Source organism: Phaenicophaeus curvirostris, chromosome 6 (assembly GCF_032191515.1).
Source record: "Phaenicophaeus curvirostris isolate KB17595 chromosome 6, BPBGC_Pcur_1.0, whole genome shotgun sequence".
NCBI classification, from domain to species: Eukaryota; Metazoa; Chordata; class Aves; order Cuculiformes; family Cuculidae; genus Phaenicophaeus; species Phaenicophaeus curvirostris.
In genome coordinates this window covers 728,162-748,640 of record NC_091397.1, presented here as the reverse complement: position 1 = coordinate 748,640, position 20,479 = coordinate 728,162, and the positions used below count along the sequence as shown (strand labels likewise).

The following is a 20,479-nucleotide window of genomic DNA, read 5'->3' as shown; positions in this document are numbered from 1 at the left end:
TCGAGATGCCTCCTGGGTGCCTTCGCCGTTCAAATACGCGAAGGAATGAAACCACGTTTCTAGTTAAACTTATTCCCATCGCACGCAGCACCACGGCTCTAAAGCAGAAGCTTCCTCAGCAGATCCACCTCGGGCTACGGAGACCTTGCAGAGAAACCTCTGAATACACAAATATTGGAAGAAACCGCTAAAAAAAAAAACCTCCCCTCCTCCAGTTGCTTTTTATAACCAGGTCACATCGTAGCCCTGTGCAGATAAAAGCTGAAGGCAAAGCTGTATTTAAACTGCAAAAGCAAACAGGAGGAAAAAGGCAAAGAGATTCTTTGCGAGGCTGGAGCTTCAACCCATCTGCCCACACATCAATTATCCAGGGGAATCTATATGTCTGCGTTATACGTGATCTATGAGACAATCTAGAGAAGCGATTCACGTTTTCCGAGTGGGAAAAGCACGTTAACGGAGCCTTCCACCGGCTCTCGTTCCACGCCTGCTGCTCACAATGAAAATACTCTCCAAACCTCCATCACGTGGCCTGCTTGGAAGGTTCCGTGTTAACAGGCAAAGGATGTTTCCCAACCGTGGGGTCGCGTAAAGACTTACGGACTCCCAGTCATAGAAGGGTTTGGGTTGGAAGGGATCTTAAAGCTTATCTAGCTCCAACCCCGCTTCCACGGGCAGGGACACCTCCCACTGCATTAGGTTGCTCCTAGCCCCATCCAACCGGGCCTTGAACCCCTCCAGGGATGGGATCAGAAGGTTCTGGTTGATGGCAAAGTAGAATCATGGAAGTATAGAATAGTTTGGGTTGGAAGGGACCTCAAAGATCATCCAGTTCCACCCCTGCCATGGGCAGGGACATCTCCCACGGGATCAGATTGCTCCAAGCCCCATCCAACCTGGCCTTCAACACCTCCAGGGATGGGATCTGGGGCTTCTGGTTGACAGCAAAGTAGAATCATGGAACTATAGAATAGTTTGGGGTGGAAGGGACCTCAAAGATCATCCAGTTCCAATCCCTTCCACGGGCAGGGACACCTCCCACTGGATCAGGCTGGGACACCTTCCACAGTTGAGCAGGAAGGAGGGTTGTTTTTTGAGATGGAAAAGGGCAAGGGCTGAGAGGAAGGAAGAAAAAAAGAAGTTGGCTCTCCTCCACGTCGAGCTGCAAACAGAGACTCGTATTTATCAAGCTGTGCTCCAAACTCTGGGACAAACACTGAGCTGGAGAGAGGAAGCGACAGAAAACTCCCTGGTAATTCTAATTATAAACAGATCGTCTCTAAAACGTTTGATACTGTTTTCATCACCAATATGTTGTGTGGTTTGAAAGCACAGAATCATAGAATGGTTTGGGTTGGAAGGGACCTCAAAGCTCTTCCAGTTCCACCCCTGCCACGGGCAGAGACACCTCCCACTGATCAGGTTCCTCCAAACCCATCCAACGTGGCCTTCAACACCTCCAGGGATGGGCCTTGGGCAGCCTGATCCAGTGGGAGGTGTCCCTGCCCATCACACGGGGTTGGAACTGGATGATCTTCAAGGTCCCTTCCAACCCAAACCATTCTACGATTCTATTCTAATATGTCAGATGCAGTTGGGACAACAAGTCTAAAGTACTAAGAGCAAAAGATGAGACTGGAAGAGTCAGTAGGACACACTCAACACCTCGTTATGTCCGCTACTACGTCCTGAAATCCATCAAGAAATCAACACTATGGATCCTTTTTTGGTGTCTATGAAGCAGGCGACGTAGAACTTAGAACGTGAGAAACCCAAATCAGAATTTGAATCGAAAGAAAAAAAAAAAGCGTGACGAGAAAATGGATTTGGAAAAAAAAAAGCTATTCTGAAAGAAGCAGAGCGCTCTGCTTCCTGCAAGAAGAAAACGCGAGACACCATGCAATTAGTAATTAGAGGGTAATGAAAAAGCTATTAGCCAGGACACCGATTCAAACCACAGCTCGTTAAGAGCCGGCAGACAAACAAATAGAAGTTTAATGATAGGAAGACAAGATCGTGCTCTTCACGGTATGTGGTGCCCCTCAATAAAAGGGTCATCAAGTTGTCCATGAAGAATTGTAGAAGGGAATTGGAAGGGTAGAATTGAACATCGTGATGTTTCTACAGAGCCCGAGCACCAAACGCTGGTGTGAAGCCCACAGCGCAGGAGAAAAAGCTACAAGAAGGGTTTGGCCACTCAAATCTCTATCCTCAGTGTTGCAGCCAGAGCTAGAGAGGTGAGAAGTCCTTCCAAATCCATCATAAACACGGTTTGGGGGCATTTCTGAGGGACCTTCCTTGATTTCATCATCAGAAGAGTAATTGCCTAATTAAAACTTGGCGCTACGTCACTTTGGAGCTCAAGCAAAAGAAAGTGAAGGTGGCGCTTGGGCTCCTTCAAGGTTCTAGAGGTGAGAACATGAAACCACAGAGATGTGGAACAAAGGATGGTTTTAAGAAGAGTTCTGGTGTGAACTGGAAACACGGCCAATGGAAGTTTGTGTGAAACAAACCTTCGCTTTGGTGGCAGCTGAGGCGAGAGCAGCAGCTGCAGCTGTAGCGACGTTTCCTTCCGAGATTTCGTGTTCCACTTTCTTCTTCCCAGCCTCATTTTCTTTGTCTTTGCTGGCATCGACGTTCTCCTTGTTCTCTTCTGCCTCCTTTTCTTCTGAAAAGAGATTTACACCAAGGCCGTTAGGCGGGCTCACCCTTCGTTAGCAGCACCATGAATGGTCAAACAAATCCATCCAACCCCACGTTCCTACATTATGGAATGATGACATGTCCAAACCCTGGCAGGAGAACAATTTTAGTGGAAGAGGATCTGATCCAACACACACGGCACCTTCAAATGCCTTTAGTCTCCATCCTATCTCCATCTTCTGCCACCAGCTGACACCCATCAGAACAATTTCATAGAATTCTAGAAAAGTTTGGCTGGAAAAGACCTTGGAGATCATCAAGTCCAACCGTACCTGTTTAATACTAAACCAGATCCCTGAGCACCTCATCTCCCCAGCTTTTAAAGCCCTCCAGGGATGGAGACTCCACCACCTCCCTGGGCAGCCTCTGCCAGGGCCGGAGAAACCCTTATGTGAAGGAGTATTTCCTAATATCCAATCTAAACCTCTCACGGCACAACTTGAGGCTGTTTCCTCTCGTCCCACCCCTTGTTCCTTGGGAGAAGAGCCCAGCACCCACCTCACCACAACCTCCTCTCCAGGAGCTGCAGTGAGCCATGAGGTTTCCCCTCAGCCTCCTCTTCTCCAGGCTAACCAGCCCCAGGTCCCTCAGCTGCTCCTCACAACCCTTGTTCTCCAGCCCCTCCCCAGCTCCGTTCCCTTCTCCAGACGTTCTCCAGCCCCTCAAGGTCTTTCTTGGAGTGAGGGACCCAGAACTGACCCCAGGATTCGAGCTGTGCCCTCACCAGCACCGAGTCCGTGGGGACAATCCCTTCCCTGCTCCTGCTGCCACCCCAGGGCTGATCCAAGCCAAGATGCCATTGGCCTTCTTGGCCACCTGGGCCACTGCTGGATCGTGGTCAGCCGTCGTCAACCAACCTCCCAGGTCCTTCTCCTCCAGCTTTCCAGCCGCTCTTCCCCAAGCCTGGAGCTGCCCGGGGTTGTGGTGTCCCAAGCGCAGGACCTGGCACTTGGCCTTGCTGACCCTCCAACCACTGGCCTCAGCTGCTTTTCCAAATCAACTCCATTATTCCATCAAAACCAAACGCTTCTCATCCCACCTGGTGCTAAAATCTTGAAGGGCAAGTCCAGGAAAAAAAAAGATCTCCATGAGGTAGGAGGAGAACGCGTTGAAAATGAAGAATAATGGCTTACAGAGAAGAAAAAGAGCTGGGAAACAGCCAAAAAATGAAGCTGGAAGGGCAGAAATGAGCTCAACCCAAGCCTGAAACGAGTTCAAGATCGAATTTAGCGCTGAAAGTTTGCAAAGAAATTAAACCAGAATATTTCCTACTGAACCATGAAGCAGCCTGAGGTGAGAGAGGAAATATTTCTGTCACCGTTGAGTTTATCGTCTACTCCACCCACTGGAGAAGAAGCTATCAAAGCTCAAGCAGCTTGAGGAACATCTGGGAACCATTTACCTGGCTTGGAGTCCGCAGTCGCTTCGCTTTCTTGCTCTTTTTCTGGATTTCTCTCATTTTCTCCTTCTTGGACTTTATCGCCTTCCTCAATCTCGCTCTCCGCTTTGTTTTCAACCTAAATGGGATGAAAGATTGGTTGGAGGATGGAAGCTATCGAAGACACTCAGTGTTAATTTGGTTTATGGCTTTCCAATGAATTCCCTGGCATAAAGGAAGAGATTAAATGTGAAGGCTGAGTGCTCCTAAAGTTAACTGTGGGGATCGCAACGGCCGTCGGAGTAAACAGAGAAACGGCTACAGGGGAATGAAATTCATTGGATCCATGAACCCAGGTCAACCTTGGCTTGATGGCACCAAGCTGAGAGGGGCAGTTCCCACAGAGAAAGGATGGGATGTCATCCAGAGGGAGCTGGAGAAGTGGGGCTGGGAGACCCCCAGGAGGTTCCACCAGGCCAAGGGAAGGTCCTACCCCTGGGTCGGGGCAACCCCCGGGTTCAACCCAGGCTGGGGGTGATGGGCTGGAGAGCAGCCCTGAGGAGAAGGACTCGGGGGGCTGGGGGGGAGAAGCTCCACAGGAGCTCAACATGAAACCCCCCGTGTCCTGGGCTGCATCCAGAGCAGCGTGGGCAGCAGGGAGGGAGGGGATTGTCCCCTCTGCTCCTCTCGGGGAGACCTCAGCTGGAGGGTTGGGGCCAGCTCTGGAATCCTCAGCAGGAGAAGGAGATGGAGCTGTTGGAACGGGGCCAGAGGAGGCTCCAAGGATGATGCGAGGGCTGGAGAACCTCCCGTACGAGGACAGGCTGGGAGAGTTGGGCTTGTTCAGCCTGGAGAACAGAAGGCTCCACAGAGACCTTAGAGAGACCTTCCAGAACCTGAAGGGGCTCCAAGAAAGCTGGGAAGGGGCTGTTCCCAAAGGCTCGTGGGGATGGGATGAGGGACAATGGCTTTAAATTTGAGCGGGGAAGACTGGACAGGAGGAGGAATTTCTTCACCGTGAGGGTGGGGAGGAACTGGAACAGGTTGCCCAGAGCAGTGGTGGCTGCCCCATCCCTGGAGGTGTTGAAGGCCACGTTGGATGGAGCTTGGAGCCCCTGACCCAGTGGGAGGTGTCCCTGCCCATGGCAGGGAGGTTGGAACTAGGTGACCTTTAAGGTCCTTTCCAACCCAAACTATTCTGTGAATGATCTGAAGGTAGGAGAGATCCTGAGCTGCGACAACAGCTACAACATGTTCTACCTCCCCAACACTGCCAACTCCAGTTCTTTGGGCTTCAATTTTATACCTCGTCTGCCACTTTCCTAATTTACAGATCATTCACTTGTCCCAACAGCTCTGAATTCTGCAGGACAAACGATCCCAACAGCAGCTGGTGGCAACACGGTGATGGAGACCCAAACCCTAAGGAAACGCTCAGCGACCCACATGCTACCGACTGCCCTTCCGACACACAAGAATAATTCAGGGTCATAAATATCAAAATTACTGTTTCAGAACCAGAGCACGGAGCCAAACTCACCTTCTCTGACTGCTGCCCATCGGTCTCCGTTTCCATTTTTTCTTCTTCAGCTCCCTCTGAGAAAGAAAAACAACAACGTATTTAGAATTGTGGCAACATCAATTTATCAGAAGCAACATTTAATTCATGGAATCACGGAAAGGTTTGGGTTGGAAGAGACCTCAAAGCCCAGCCAGTTCCACCCCTGCCATGGGCAGGGACACCTCCCACTGGATCAGGGGCTCCAAGCTCCATCCAACGTGGCCTTCAACACCTCCAGGGATGAGGCAGCCACAACTTCTCCTGTTCCAGCTCCTCCCCACCCTCACGGTGAAGAATTTCCTCCTTAAGTCAAGTCTTCCCCTCTCAAATTTAAAGCCATTGTCCCTCGTCCCATCCCCACAAGCCTTTGGGAACAGCCCCTCCCCAGCTTTCCTGGAGCCCCTTCAGGTTCTGGAAGCTGCTCTAAGGTCTTCTTGGAGCCTTCTCTTCTCCTGAACATCCCAACTCTCTCAGCCTGTCCTCGTACGGGAGGTTCTCCAGCCCTCGCATCATCCTTGGAGCCTCCTCTGGCCCCGTTCCAACAGCTCCATCTCCTTCTCCTGCTGAGGATTCCAGAGCTGGCCCCAACCCTCCAGCTGAGGTCTCCCCGAGAGGAGCAGAGGGGACAATCCCCTCCCTCCCTGCTGCCCACGCTGCTCTGGATGCAGCCCAGGACACGGGTTCGGACCCAGATGGGCTGTGAAGTCCCTTCCAAGCCAAACCGCTCTCTGATTCTATGACTTTTAGCTCCGTGGAGCACAGCTCGAGGCCGAGCTCGGCAACATCCACCTCATCCAGCAATTCCCACGGCTCAGCTGCTGCATTATTAAGTGTTTTTCCCAATTTGCTCCTGGAGATGGTTGTCAGTCCCGTGATTAACCTCAATTACGGAGCTTCCAGCCTTGTAATTCCTCCTTAGCACACGATCCCGAGCTGCTTTCCACGAGAGGTCTATCCAGAGGTCTATCCAGAGCCATTGTCACGCGCTGCAGGTCACCTCAAGATTTCAATTCCATCCTGCAGGTGCTGCAAAGATCACAGTTCTCCGACGCAGCCTTCAGAATAATTATTCAAAGCCAGAGCAACACGAAGCAGGAGGAAACGCGTTAAAACACCGACGCTGCTTTCAAAAACTAGGGATCCTTTGTTATTTGTGGACTAGTTCTTCTCCTCCGAGCTGCTTTGATGGGAAATCCTGCATGGTGAAACCTCATTTCCCACCCCTCGGACCTGCTGCTCTGCTAAACATGATCTCCAGGTGGTTCTCCAGTTCTATACAGCTCTTCTGGGCAACCTGGGCCAGTGGGAGGTGTCCCTGCCCATGGAGGGGTTGGAACTGGATGATCTTTGAGGTTCCATCCAACCCAAACCTTTCCACCATTCTATCATTCTCTGTAACACGTCAGTTCTGGAGTCCTCAACACAGCAAAGACACGGAGCTGTTGGAGTGAGTCCAGAGGAGGCCACCAAGATGATCCAAGGGCTGGAGCACCTCCCGTACAAAGAGAGGATGAGACACTTGGGGTTGTTCAGCCTGGAGAAGGCTCCAGGGAGACCTTAGAGCAGCTTCCAGGATGGAAAGAAGCTCCAGGAAAGCTGGGGAGGGGCTCTGGATGAGGGAGAACATGGACAGGACAAGGGGAACAGCTTGAAGCTGAAAGAAGGGAGATGGAGATGAGATCTTAGGAAGACATGTTCTCCTGTGAAGGTGGGGAGGGCCTGGAGCAGGTCGCCCAGGGAAGCTGTGGCTGCCCCATCCCTGGAGGTGTTGAAGGCCACGTTGGATGGGGCTTGGAGCCCCTGATCCAGTGGGAGGTGTCCCTGCCCAGGGCAGGGGGTGGAACTGGATGATCTTTGAGGTCCCTTCCAACCTGAACCATTCTCTGTTCCTGGGCTGTGCTGTCACTCAGACTCGGATCCTTCATCCTCTTCCTTCTTCATCAAGTGATTTGTGGGGAAGAGTGGATCAATAAACCCATGCAAGTTAAGCCCTACCACGTTCTTCACCTTCTCACTGAAGGCGACTGCACTGTGGTTCCTCAGGAGCCCAGCTGCGGCTACCAAGTTTGGAGCTAAACAGGGGTTGAACCCCGTTTGAGCACAGGAGCTCCTTTTTGGGTTGGGTAGAAAGCAAAAAAAGCACAGAAATGACCAGCTGAAAGCTCAGAGTTTCCTCCGTATCCAAGATGTGGTCATGCAAACATCTCAACCAGAGCTGAAGCTGAAGGAACACACCTCACGGGACACCCAGAGGCTTCAGGTGTTGCTGGAGATGTGTGGGACTCTCCATGGATCCACCGCTCTGGTTCTCCGGGCAATATGAAATTCCTGGATTGCTCCAGGAGGTGGAGCCTCAGCCTTACACCTCAACCTGAGCCTTCACAGGACACGCACAGAGACACCTTCTGCCAAGAGTGGCTCCAAGCCAAGGCTCCCCTACTGGAGTTGTGAAGCGTTTCCATACGGAAAAGGAGAACTGGGCCAAGCACAAGGTCAGGAGACCTCTACGAGGTCTATGAGGTGGAGCAGGGGCTGCTCAACCACTGCAGCCTCCAGTCCTGAACAGGCCATCAAAAACTTATCATAGAATCAGAGGATCACCAGGTTGGAAAAGACCCATCGGATCATTGAGTCCAACCAGAGTCCGACTTCCACCTGGGGTCTGACCAAAGAAGTCTTCCTCTTCCCAGAGGTCAAAGCAGAAGAGTAGAAGTCATCTAGGAAACACTGATGAGAAGCTACCAGTATATTCGATAGGAGGACTTAATGAATTTAATGAACCACCAACTGAGCGCTGCCCAGAGGAGGACAAGCTGAGAGAGTTGGGCTTGTTCCGCCTGGAGAAGAAAAGGCTCCGAGGAGACCTCAGAGCAGCTTTCAGGACTGAAAGGGGCTCCAGGAAAGCTGGGGAAGGACTTTCTCCAAGGGCGTGGAGTGATAGGACGAGGGGGAACGACTTTAAACTGGAAGGGAGAAGATTTAGACTGGACATTAGGAAGAAATTCTTCACCAGGAGGGTGGGGAGAACCTGGAACAGGTTGCCCAGAGAAGCTGTTGCTGCCCCATCCCTGGAGGGGTTCAAGGCCAGGTTGGATGGAGCTTGGAGCCCCTGATCCACTGGGAGGTGTCCTTGCCCATGGCACAGAGTGGAATTAGATGATCTTTAAGGTCCCTTCCAACCCAAACCATTCTATGACTCGATGAACTTAGAGACCTTTTCCAACCTTAAAGCTTCTAAGATCCCATATAACAGGAATTACGGGACATTTGGCAGGTTCTCTCACTGCTGTGAGTCCAGACGGCACCTGATGCCTCTTAGAGGTCTATATTTGGAACCCTAAAAGTCTGACCTTGACCGCAGTCACCTTCAGAGTGTCCTCCCACCAGGCGTGAAAAAACCCTGAGCTTCAAGAGACAGCTACGTGCCTCCTGCTGCCGCTCATTCTGTTTGGTTCTTGGCTGACGAGACTGAGCTCTTCAGACCCGTAACCTCTTAATTACTGTCTGCCTGGCACTCAAATAGCAATTAGGGAGAGAACTGACGAGCTCTGCCAAAACAGAGCCCGGTGCCCTCGCGTTACCGATGGCTTTTTGAGTAGCGACAGTTCTCCCATCGCCCTTCAGCATCTGCAGCAGAAGAGAGAGGCCAGAGGAGGCCACGGAGATGATCCCAGGGCTGGAGAACCTCCCACAGGGGGACAGGAGGAGAGAGTTGGGGTTCAGCCTGGAGAAGAGAAGGCTGCAAGGAGACCTTAGAGCAGCTTCCAGCATGGAAAGGGGCTCCAGGAGAGCTGGGGAGGGGCTCTGGGTCAGGGAGGGCAGGGATGGGATGAGGGGAATGGTCTGAAGCTGGAAGAGGGGAGATCGAGATGAAATCTTAGGGAGAAACATTCTCCTGGGAGGGTGGGGAGGCCCTGGAACAGGTTGCTCAGGGAAATTTTCCTCATGTTCAATCTAAACTTCCCCTAAAGTGGCTTGAGGACGTTCCCTCTTGTCATTGTTCTTTGGGAGAAGAGCCCAGCACCCACCTCACCACAACCTCCTTTCCAGGAGCTGCACAGAGCCATGAGGTCTCCCCTCAGCCTCCTCTTCTCCAGGATAAACACCCCCAGGGCCCTCAGCTGCTCCTCACAACCCTTGTTCTCCAGCCCCTCCCCAGCTCCGTTCCCTTCTCCAGACGTTCTCCAGCCCCTCAAGGTCTTTCTTGGAGTGAGGGACCCAAAACTGACCCCAGGATTCGAGCTGTGCCCTCACCAGCACCAAGTCCAGAGGGACAATCCCTTCCCTGCTCCTGCTGGCCACGCCGTTTCTGATCCAAGCCAAGATGCCCTTGGCCTCCTTGGCCACCTGGGCCCCTGCTGGCTCATGGTCAGTCGCTGGCAACCAACCCCCCAGGTCCTTCTCCTCCAGGCAGCTTTCCAGCTGCCCTTCCCCAAGTCTCCTGCGCTGTGGGGGGTCCCTTGGAGTGCTCCACACCCTTTCTGCTCATGGTGAGAATAAACCTTTCCCTGTGAAGCTTTTTCTCTTTCGTTTCCTAGGAGGGACGACACTTCCAAGCCAAGTTTGGAGCTCTGCTCCGAGGCTTGAAAAAGCTGTCTGACAAAATCTAATCGAGATTTTCCCTGTGACATTATTAGGTCACTAAATCCTAACTCAGAGATAAAACTTGGGAGAGGGCACGTTCCTAGCCTCATAAATTGACTTATGGTGGCAGATCCTTCAGATAAGTAGGTTTATCTCAAAATAAGCTGAGAGGAAAACCATTATCGTCCAACCAGACCTTTTACAGCAGGTTTTTCTTTTCTATGGCAGAGGAGGAGGCTCCGAGGAGACCTTAGAGTGACCTTCCAGAACCTGAAGGGGCTCCAAGAAAGCTGGGGATGGGCTATTCACAAATGTTTGGAGTAATAGGATGAGAGAGAATGGCTTTAAATTTGGGAGGGGAAGACTTAAGAGTTGACTTACGGAGGAATTTCTTCACTGTGAGAGTGAGGAGGAACTGGAACAGGTTGCCCAGAGAAGCTGTGGCTGCCCCACCCCTGGAGGTGTTGAAGGCCACGTTGGATGGAGCTTGGAGCCCCTGATCCAGTGAGAGGTGTCCCTGCACATAGTAAAGGGGTTGGAACTGGATGATCTTTACGGTCCCTTCCAACCCAAACCATTCTATATTTCTATGATCTTTCCTAGAAGCCCCTTGTGGCATTGAAAGGTCACCATAAGGTCTCCTCGGAACCTCAAGCTGAACAACCTCAACTCTCTCAGCATCTATTCGTAGGGGAAAAGGAAGAGCAGGCTGCCCTCGGCCTCTCCCTTACATCACGAGACACTTGATGGACACGTCTCAAACCCACACGTCCTTTGATAGGACATCAGGACACGTTCAGCTCCAAAGAGTCAGAAGATACGTCCATGTGACAGTCAGATTATTGCAAACATCTTGATTTAACTTAGTTTTCCAGTCCTGTATGGAGCAATAAATGTTAGTTTGAAACCATGGTGACAACGTTAGGCAGGTTGTAGTCACTGGGTTTTGAAAAGCGCTTTCTCCTATCAGCTCCCAAGCCCTGATCTGCGGTGACGGCTCCGATCCCACCGGCACAGGCCACTCCACGCCGGCGTAGATCGAGGAGACCAGCCTGAAATGCCACGTGTAGGAGGAAAGAGCTATCAATTATTAGCTGAGGGGTTAATTAGGTTTGAGACAGGTTTTTGCGTCTAAATTACAGGCTATTGAAAACGCCTCGAAACCATTAAGAGTCTCATAAAAATTCATCATGAATTCACAGATCGTAGAAAGGGTTGGGTTGGAAGGGACCTTAAAGATCATCCAGTTCCAACCCTGCCATGGGCAGGGACACTTCGCACTGGATCAGGGGCTCCAAGCTCCATCCAACGTGGCCTTCAACACCTCCAGGGATGGGGCAGCCACAGCTTCTCTGGGCAACCTGTTCCAGCTCCTCCCCACCCTCATGGGGAAGAAATTCCTCCTCCTGTCCAGTCTAACTCTGCCCCTCTCCAGTTTGTCCCCATTGCCCCTCGTCCCATCCCCACAAGCCTTTGGGAACAGCCCCTCCCCAGCTTTCTTGGAGCCCCTCCAGGTTCTGGAAGGTCTCTAGAAGGTCTCTTGGGAGCCTTCTCTCCTCCAGGCTGAACATCCCAACTCTCTCAGCCTGTCCTCGGACGGGAGGTTCTCCAGCCCTCGCATCATCCTTGGAGCCTCCTCTGGCCCCGTTCCAACAGCTCCATCTCCTTCTCCTGCTGAGGATTCCAGAGCTGGCCCCAACCCTCCAGCTGAGGTCTCCCCGAGAGGAGCGGAGGGGACAATCCCCTCCCTCCCTGCTGCCCACGCTGCTCTGGACGCAGCCCAGGACACGGGCGGTTTCTGGGCTGGGAGCACACGTTGCCGGCTCCTGTGGAGCTTCTCCCCCCCAGCCCCCCGAGTCCTTCTCCTCAGGGCTGCTCTCAACGAACTTCAATTCCAGTTTGGAACCCTAAGTAGATATTTTCAGCCCTCCGTGGTGACATTTCAATCCCAAACTTGAGGTGTGGCCACGCAAAACCCCAGCTCCGTTTCAGCAGTTGTGCCCCACAACACTATCCATGAACCTATTGACCACATCGAGCTACGGATCCCCCCGTGCCCTCCAGTCAAAGCTCTTTTGGAGATGGAAGGCACCACAGATTGTGGAGTGACCCAGTTTGCTCTCGCCGAGCAGCTCCCCCAGGGAGAACCATCTGCTCTTGTCCTAATTTATTCCATTAGTCACAGTCCAATACAAATCGCATTAACCAGCGCAGGGCGGTCGCGCTAACGGGAGTCACCACGCGACTCGTTCGGAAATAATCGCGTTAGGGTCAGCTGCTCCCCAACTCCCCGCACTAAGTGAGAAGCGCTTCTCAATCTCTTTGCACCTCGTGTGTGAATTGTCCTAGAGCAAGAGCTGATGGACAAACCAGCAGAACCTCCAACGACGGGGCAGTGGTTGACCTCATAGAATCGTAGAAGAGTTTGGGTTGGAAGGGACCTTCACAGATCATCCAGTCCAACCCCCCTGAAGAGCAGGGACATCCTGAACCACGTCAGGTTGCTCCAAGTCCCATTCAAGCCAACCTTCAACACCTCCAGGGATGGGGCAGCCACAACTTCTCTGAGCAACCTGGGGCACTGCAGATGAATGGAGCTCTCAGACTGAGACTGGAACTGGATGAGCTTTCAGGTCCCTTCCAACCCAAACCATTCTGTGATTATTTGAATTAAAAAGCAGACCACATTTCATCACAGAATCACGGAACGGTTTGAACTGGAAGGGAACTCAAAGCCCATCCAGTTCCAACCCCCCAGCTCCCACTACATCAGGCTGCTCAGAGCCCCATCCAGCCTGGTCTTGGACACCTCCAGCGATGGGATCTGGGGGTTCTGGCTGACGACAAGTTAGAATCATGGAATGAGTTTGGTTGGAAGGGACCTCAAAGCCCATCCAGTTCCATGGGCAGCAACACCTCCCACTGGAGCAGGGGCTCCAAGCCCCATCCAACGTGGCCTTCAACACCTCCAGAGGTGTCCAAGGACATAACGAAAGGCCTCAGGAACTTGATCAGCAGAAATGTCTGTGTTTGGATGGACAACCTACCGATTTTCTCCGGCTCGTCAGGCCCCGTTCCGGCAATGCAGCTGCTCTCTAGTCCATACGTTGGATCCACCTTCCCAGAGGCTCTTGCTGCTTCCTGGACTTTCTTGACATGAGCTTCCACCAGCTCCAGCGGGACCTCCTCTCGGACTCGAGAAAACTCCTCTGTTAAAAAAAGACAGAGGAAATGTTACATTCGGCTTTTGAGACAATTTAAATGTTACGATTTTCTCACATCAACGTGCAGATAAATCCCATCACGACATGAATTCTCAGGTACATCTGTACCTTCTCTTCATTTTCCCTCTCAAATATGGTAGGAAAATCTCTTCCCAACCATGTTCAACTGCCTTGGACATGGAAAAATAAGGAAAAAAGTGGAAGGAACCGTTTCATCAAGTTTTTTTGAGGATAAGTAGGAGAGATGGAAGAGACTAGAAGTTTAGCACTGGCGATTCACCCACAGCTCAGCAAAGGCCACTGGTTGAAGCAAAACCAGCTACGAGGTGGCGCTTCCAAACACCGTCAACGGTCGATGAGCACAAAAGGGAAAGTCAAAGCACGTTTAGAGACTCATAGAATGGTTTGGGTTGGAAGGGACCTTAAAGCCCATCCAGTTCCAACCTCCTGCAGGAGCAGGGACGTCTATAACCTCATCAGGTTGCTCAGATCCCCTTCCAACCTCGTATCATCATAGAATGATGGAATGGTTTGGGTTGGAAGGGACCTCAAAGCCCACCCAGTTCCATGGGCAGGGGCACCTCCCGCTGGATCAGGTTGCTCAAAGACCCGTTCAACCCAACCTTCAACCCCTCCAGGGATGGGGCAGCCACCACTGCTCTGGGAAACCTGGGCCAGGGCCTCCCAATCCTCCCAGGAGAATATTTCTTCCTAAGATCTCATCTCCATCTCCTCTCTTTCAGCTTCAAACTGTTCCCCTCGTCCCATCCGTGCCCTCCCTGAAGCCTTCTCTTCTCCAGGCTGAGCAGCCCCAACTCTTTCAGCCTGTCCTCATATGGGAGGATCATCCTCACAGATTCCTCTGGATTCGTTCTAGAAGATCCATGTCCCTCCTGTGCTGAGGACTCTGGAGCTGGACGCAGGGTTCCAGATGAGGTCTCACCCGAGTGGAGTAGAAGGACCTTGAGGAGCTATTGGAGTTTCAGTACCAGCACAACACAAAACTGGGTATCAGCAGATCTCCTTCCTACACGGCTACAAGTTTGGTTTTAGAACTCATTACTCATCCTGAAGAACCTCTAGAAACATCTGATGAAGAACAGAGAGCAACACGTACCTAACGCAGCCTTCGCAGCCGCTGATGCCACCCGGGGATCCACCACGGACGCCAGGAAGGCCACGGTGCTCATCACGGGGTTGCCAGACTGGCTGAACGGGACGGGTTGATAAGCCAACGGCCCCAGGGACGCGTCCGAGTTCTCCAAATAAGGATCTTCGATAGGGAGTCTCAGAAAGTGGAGAATGCACTCGTCTTGGGTTCGGCTCCCAACGTGCTCCGAGACTTTGTTCCAGTCGTCTTTGTACATCTCCAGAGCCTGCAGAAGACAAAAAACATCGTTACATAGAATCCTAGAATAGATTGGGTTGGAAGAGACCTCAAAGATCATCCAGTTCCAACCCACTTCCATAAGCAGGGACACCTCCCACTGGATCAGGTTGCTCCAAGCTCCATCCAACGTGGCCTTCAACATCTCCAGGGATGGAGCAGCCACAACTTCCCTGGGCAACCTGTTCCAGCTCCTCCCCACCCTCACGGTGAAGAATTTCACGTCAGGGATTGTGAAGGTCAGCTGAGGAAAAACACAAGCTTTTCATTTTCAATGACGTGGAAGGAGACCAAATAAAAGGACAGAGAACTCAAAGTGAAGAGAGTCAAGAGACCCAAGAGACACTGAAGAAATTAAGAGATAAAAAGAGCAAGGTGCCTGCAGCGGGTGGAGCTCTTCACCTGGACCTGAAAGAGATTTAAGGGTTAATTGGATGAAGTTTTACATTTCTCTCTCTCAAAGGCAGCTCCCACTGTTTAAATTGGAATCATCAACAGAAGAAGGAGATGGAGCTGTTGGAACGGGGCCAGAGGAGGCTCCAAGGATGATGCGAGGGCTGGAGAACCTCCCGTCCGAGGACAGGCTGAGAGAGTTGGGATGTTCAGGAGATGAGAAGGCTCCGAGGAGACCTTAGAGAGACCTTCCAGAAGCTGAAGGGGCTCCAGGAAAGCTGGGGAGGGGCTGTTCCCAAAGGCTTGTGGGGATGGGACGAGGGGCAATGGGGATAAACTCGAGAGGGGCAGAGTTAGACTGGACAGGAGGAGGAATTTCTTCCCCATGAGGGTGGGGAGGCCCTGGCCCAGGTTGCCCAGGGAAGCTGTGGCTGCCCCATCCCTGGAGGGGTTCAAGGCCAGGTTGGATGGAGCTTGGAGCCCCTGATCCAGTGGGAGGTGTCCCTGCCCATGGCAGGAGGTGGAACAGGATGGACTTTGAGGTCCCTTCCAACCCAAACCCTTCCAGGATTCCATGATCCTACACATAATTTGGTTTGGGAAGGAACAGAATTGATGCCATCAGGTGGCCTGGTCCACCCAACAGAGCCAACAGTGGCCAAGTGCTTACGAACCACTCTGACCTCCCTCCAACCTCACCCGTACGGCTGAAGCAACCAGAAACCTCTCACTTCACTAGGTCACCCTCTGGGGAAACATCTATTCAACGTTCAACCTTCATTTCCCTTTCCCTGATGCCACCTTGGAGATGGAAGCTCTGTCCCTCTCTCCATTTTTAACCCCACCAGCTCCTTCGAGCAGCTCAGCTCTTTGTGGCCATGGAGTTTTTTTCCCCTCGTTCTCCTTCCCTGCTCGTTATTTTCCTCTCAACAGTTGTCCTCGCTATAAATAGCTGGGAGAGCTCTTAACGATGGAAGAAGAGCCCTCGGTGGAGATGAGGAGATGCAGCGTGGTGGGGGGGACGATTCTGGGATGTTTCTTCCCTCCGCGAATTCAGTCAACAGGCAGAAGGACAAGAATTATTGCAGATAAGATTTATTCCTCGGAATTTCACTGCATGTATCGTTGCCCAAAGCTACCCTGAGGATTTAATTGGACCGAGGTCGCTCGTGGAGCTCAATTACTTCTGCACGAACTGATCTCCTCCTCCCTGATCTCTTCGTAGGTTAAACCCACAAAGAATGAAGAGTTATTAATTTGCACTCGGGTGAAAACAAATTGTAATCTCAAGATTTAAAGGGTTTTTTAGGTTTGTTTCTTAAAACAAAATATGTTCTCTGGATGAGCTCCTGCCTGCTCTGAGCAGAGGCAGCAAAGAGAGAAAAGAACTGGGTTTAAATATTAATGTTATCATAGAATCGCATGGTTGGAAAAGACCTTGGAGATCATCAAGTCCAACCGGACCTGTTTAATACTAAAGCTCCTCTTCTCCAGGCTAACCAGCCCCAGGTCCCTCAGCTGCTCCTCACAACCCTTGTTCTCCAGCCCCTCCCCAGCTCCGTTCCCTTCTCCGGACGTTCTCCAGCCCCTCAAGGTCTTTCTTGGAGTGAGGGACCCAGAACTGACCCCAGGAGTCAAGCTGTGGCCTCACCAGCACCGAGTCCAACTGAAACCCTTCTGTGATTCTATGATTCCACGTAACATCCCGCATGTTTTGGTTCCCAAAGCTTTAGTTTTGCCCTCAGGAACTCACCTCTAAGAGCAGCAACGTCTCCTGTTCCGTCCATTCCCTCCCAGCGCTCGCACCTTTACTCTGGAAAAGACAGAGCGGAAAACAGAGTGAAATAGAGTTCTTCTTGCACAAAACATTTTAGGAGAAAATATTACAGAGAAACGAGGAAGAATTTGTTATTTAATCCTTTCAAACATGCACCTATCAAAACCTTCTCACCACAACCAATCAAGAACCTCATAAGACCCTCAGGAGGTTCCACCAGGCCAAGGGAAGGTCCTACCCCTGGGCCGGGGCAACCCCCGGGTTCAATCCAGGCTGGGGGAGGGTGGGCTGGAGAGCAGCCCTGAGGAGAAGGACTCGGGGGGCTGGGGGGAGAAGCTCCACAGGAGCTCAACATGAAACCCCCCGTGTCCTGGGCTGCATCCAGAGCAGCGTGGGCAGCAGGGAGGGAGGGGATTGTCCCCTCTGCTCCTCTCGGGGAGACCTCAGCTGGAGGGTTGGGGCCAGCTCTGGAATCCTCAGCAGGAGAAGGAGATGGAGCTGTTGGAACGGGGCCAGAGGAGGCTCCAAGGATGATGCGAGGGCTGGAGAACCTCCCGTACGAGGACAGGCTGAGAGAGTTGGGATGTTCAGGAGAAGAGAAGGCTCCGAGGAGACCTTAGAGCAGCTTCCAGGACTGAAAGGGGATCCAGGAAAGCTGAGGAGGGGCTGTTCCCAAAGGCTTGTGGGGATGGGACGATGGGCAATGGGGACAAACTGGAGAGGGGCAGAGTTAGACTGGACAGGAGGAGGAATTTCTTCATGATGAGAGTGATGAGACCCTGGCCCAGGTTGCCCAGGGAGGTTGTGGCTGCTCCATCCCTGGAGGGGTTCAAGGCCACATTAGATGGGGCTTGGAGCCCCTGCTCCAGTGGGAGGTGTCCCTGCCCATGGCAGGGGGTGGAACTGGGTGGGCTTTGAGGTCCCTTCCAACCCAAACCATCTTATGATTCTAACAGTAATTCCAGCAAGATCAGCAGCAAATTTAGCAATCACTTGCTCCAGGAGCTTCAGCTCTCATTTCCACACATCATGAGATCTCCTAAAAGCTACAAAACCCTTGATGAAAACTCCCCCTTCCAATATCACAGACACCTTCATCCATTAAATGTCAAATAAAGACAAAAGCAGCTCATCACCTGCCCGGGAAAGAACATCATGGAGATTGGATGAGCCTCCAAGACCAAGCCGAGAAGAAAAAGGCTTTTAGGATAAGTGACTCTGTCCTATCTCATGATGTATTTCAACCAGATCATCAGCCCACAGGGAACATTAATCAAAGTGAGTCACCCGGCAGCTGATCCGTTCCGCTACGAGCAGCCAAAAAAGCAACTGCCGCACGCGTAAAACAAACAGGGAAATCGGCTTCTGCAAACAAATCTGCTCCGAGTCGTTGCTATCGATGGGCCTCAACAGATCCGGAGTCTAGAACCGGTGATCGTTATATCATGGAATGGGTTGGGTTGGAAGGGACCTCAAAGCCCATCCAGTTCCATCTCCTGCCATGGGCAGGGACACCTCCCACTGGATCAGGGGCTCCAAGCTCCAGCCAACGTGGCCTTCAACACCTCCAGGGATTGAAGTTAAACCAAGTGAGAAAGTCAATTTATGAAACACGATACGGAATCAGTGATGATCTCTAGAACTTGTGTGGTTTGGCTCGGTTGGTTTTCTAAATAGATATCTCGGAGGTGATAAATAGTGTGAGAACAGGGTAAAAATAGAGTATGAATCTCTTAGGTTTAAGTAGTGAGCTCTTAGGAAAAGTGGTGGTGAGTAACTGGCCCAGGCTGTTCAGAGAAGGGGTGGCTGCCCCATCCCTGGAGGTGCCAAAGGCCAACATGGATGGGGCTTGGAGGAACCTGATCTAGTGGGAGTTGTCCCTCCTCATAGCAGGGCTTGGATCTGGATGGGCTTTGAGGTCCCTTCCAACCCAAACCATTCCATACTTCCACGATACCAACTTGCTACCAGCCAGAACCCCCAGATCCCATCCCTGGAGGTGTTGAAGGCCACGTTGGATGAGGCTTTGAGCAACCTGATCCAGTGGGAGGTGTCCCTGCTCATGGCAACGGGGTTGGAATTGGATGGGCTTTAAGGTCCCTTCCAACACAAGCTTTTCCATGACTCTATCACAAAATCATAGAATGGTTTTGAGTTAGAAGGGACCTTAAAGGTCATCGATGACAACAAACGCTGTACATAGAGAAACCAATTAGACAGAATGAGCCTGATGCCAGTCCAAGAAGGGTTCCATCAGCAGAACTCCAGATGAAGGCCATGCTGAAGGAACAACACCATGTTCCTGCAGTTCCTCAAGAGCTATCGGGCACACACACAGGTATGAGGAGCAGGAGAAAGGCAAGAGGTGATGGGAACAGTGATATGGTACCTCAAAACTCTTCAGAATCCAACACAACGCATGGCAACGACAGTGCTACCACAGCCACCGTCTGGAACCAAGACACTTTCTACTTGTCTCAGTCTAGAAAATCCTGCTGAGGCTTGGAAAACGGGTTTGGTGAGGATCCACCTCCAAGATCTTGGTTTCTGTACTGAATTATTGGATAATTTGATCATTCTGAAGCATTGAGGTAAAATCATACCAAGAATTCAGTGTGTGCAGATGGAGAATTTGAACTAAATGGGGTTGGGGGGTCACATCTTCACTTCTACAGAATGAGGTGGTCAACACAACCAGGAATCTCGGTGTCCTACACGATTTATATTACTCTTGCATCCCTATTTTAGATTTCTTCCATCTTGGTGTCCTACACCAAGATGGAAGAAATCTAAAATAGGGATGCAAGAGTAATATAAATCATTTCTCCATCATCTGGTGGAGGACACGTGTGGAAGAAAGATCAGACAGAGGTGCAGAGGAGACAATCTCAACAAGCTTGCCTTAGCTAAAGTCTTTTTTGAATAAATGTCCGTGCGGAGTCCGAAGTTCTGCAGGTCAGTTGGCTTCTCTTTGTTCTTCTCGGGAAAACTCAACATCTGTTGAGCAGCTGGAACCTGCGAACGAATGGAAAGGTGAGAAGGGAAGGAAATTAAAGTCACTCAGGTTTTTCAGATGAATATTAAGCAGAACATAGAGTCATAGGATGGGTTTGGTTGGAAGGGACCTTAAAGACCATCCAGTTCGACCCCCTGCCATGGGCAGGGACACCTCCCACTGGATCAGGGGCTCCAAGCCCCATCCAACGTGGCCTTCAACACCTCCAGGGATGGGGCAGCCACAACTTCCCCGGGCAACCTCAACCAGGGCCTCCCCACCCTCATCATGAAGAATTTCTTCCTCGTGTCCAACCTAAATCTTCTCCCTTCCAATTTAAAGCCGTTCCCCTCATCCCATCACTCCATGTCCTTGGAAAAAGTCCCTCCCCAGCTTTCTTGGAGCCCCTTTCTGTACTGGAAGCTGCTCCAAGGTCTCGTCAGAGCCTTCTCTTCTCCAGGCTGAACCACTCCAACT

At 51.6% G+C, this 20,479-nt stretch overlaps 1 protein-coding gene across 2 annotated transcripts in view; it reads right to left on the bottom strand.

Annotated features, from left to right (window-relative positions):
• The window catches only part of SMARCC1 (SWI/SNF related BAF chromatin remodeling complex subunit C1), a 63,698-nt gene that overhangs the window by 16,659 nt on the left and 26,560 nt on the right, over positions 1-20,479 (bottom strand). The window contains exons 18-24 of one of the 2 annotated variants that reach the window (XM_069859145.1): positions 19,909-20,022; positions 16,984-17,043; positions 14,568-14,826; positions 13,274-13,435; positions 5,622-5,677; positions 4,106-4,220; positions 2,514-2,668 (exon numbers count right to left, since the gene is read on the bottom strand). In XM_069859145.1, coding sequence (XP_069715246.1) covers positions 2,514-2,668; positions 4,106-4,220; positions 5,622-5,677; positions 13,274-13,435; positions 14,568-14,826; positions 16,984-17,043; positions 19,909-20,022 — 921 coding nt within the window. The remainder of the gene's footprint in view (positions 1-2,513; positions 2,669-4,105; positions 4,221-5,621; positions 5,678-13,273; positions 13,436-14,567; positions 14,827-16,983; positions 17,044-19,908; positions 20,023-20,479) is intronic. The other variant, XM_069859146.1, reaches the window with a different exon arrangement.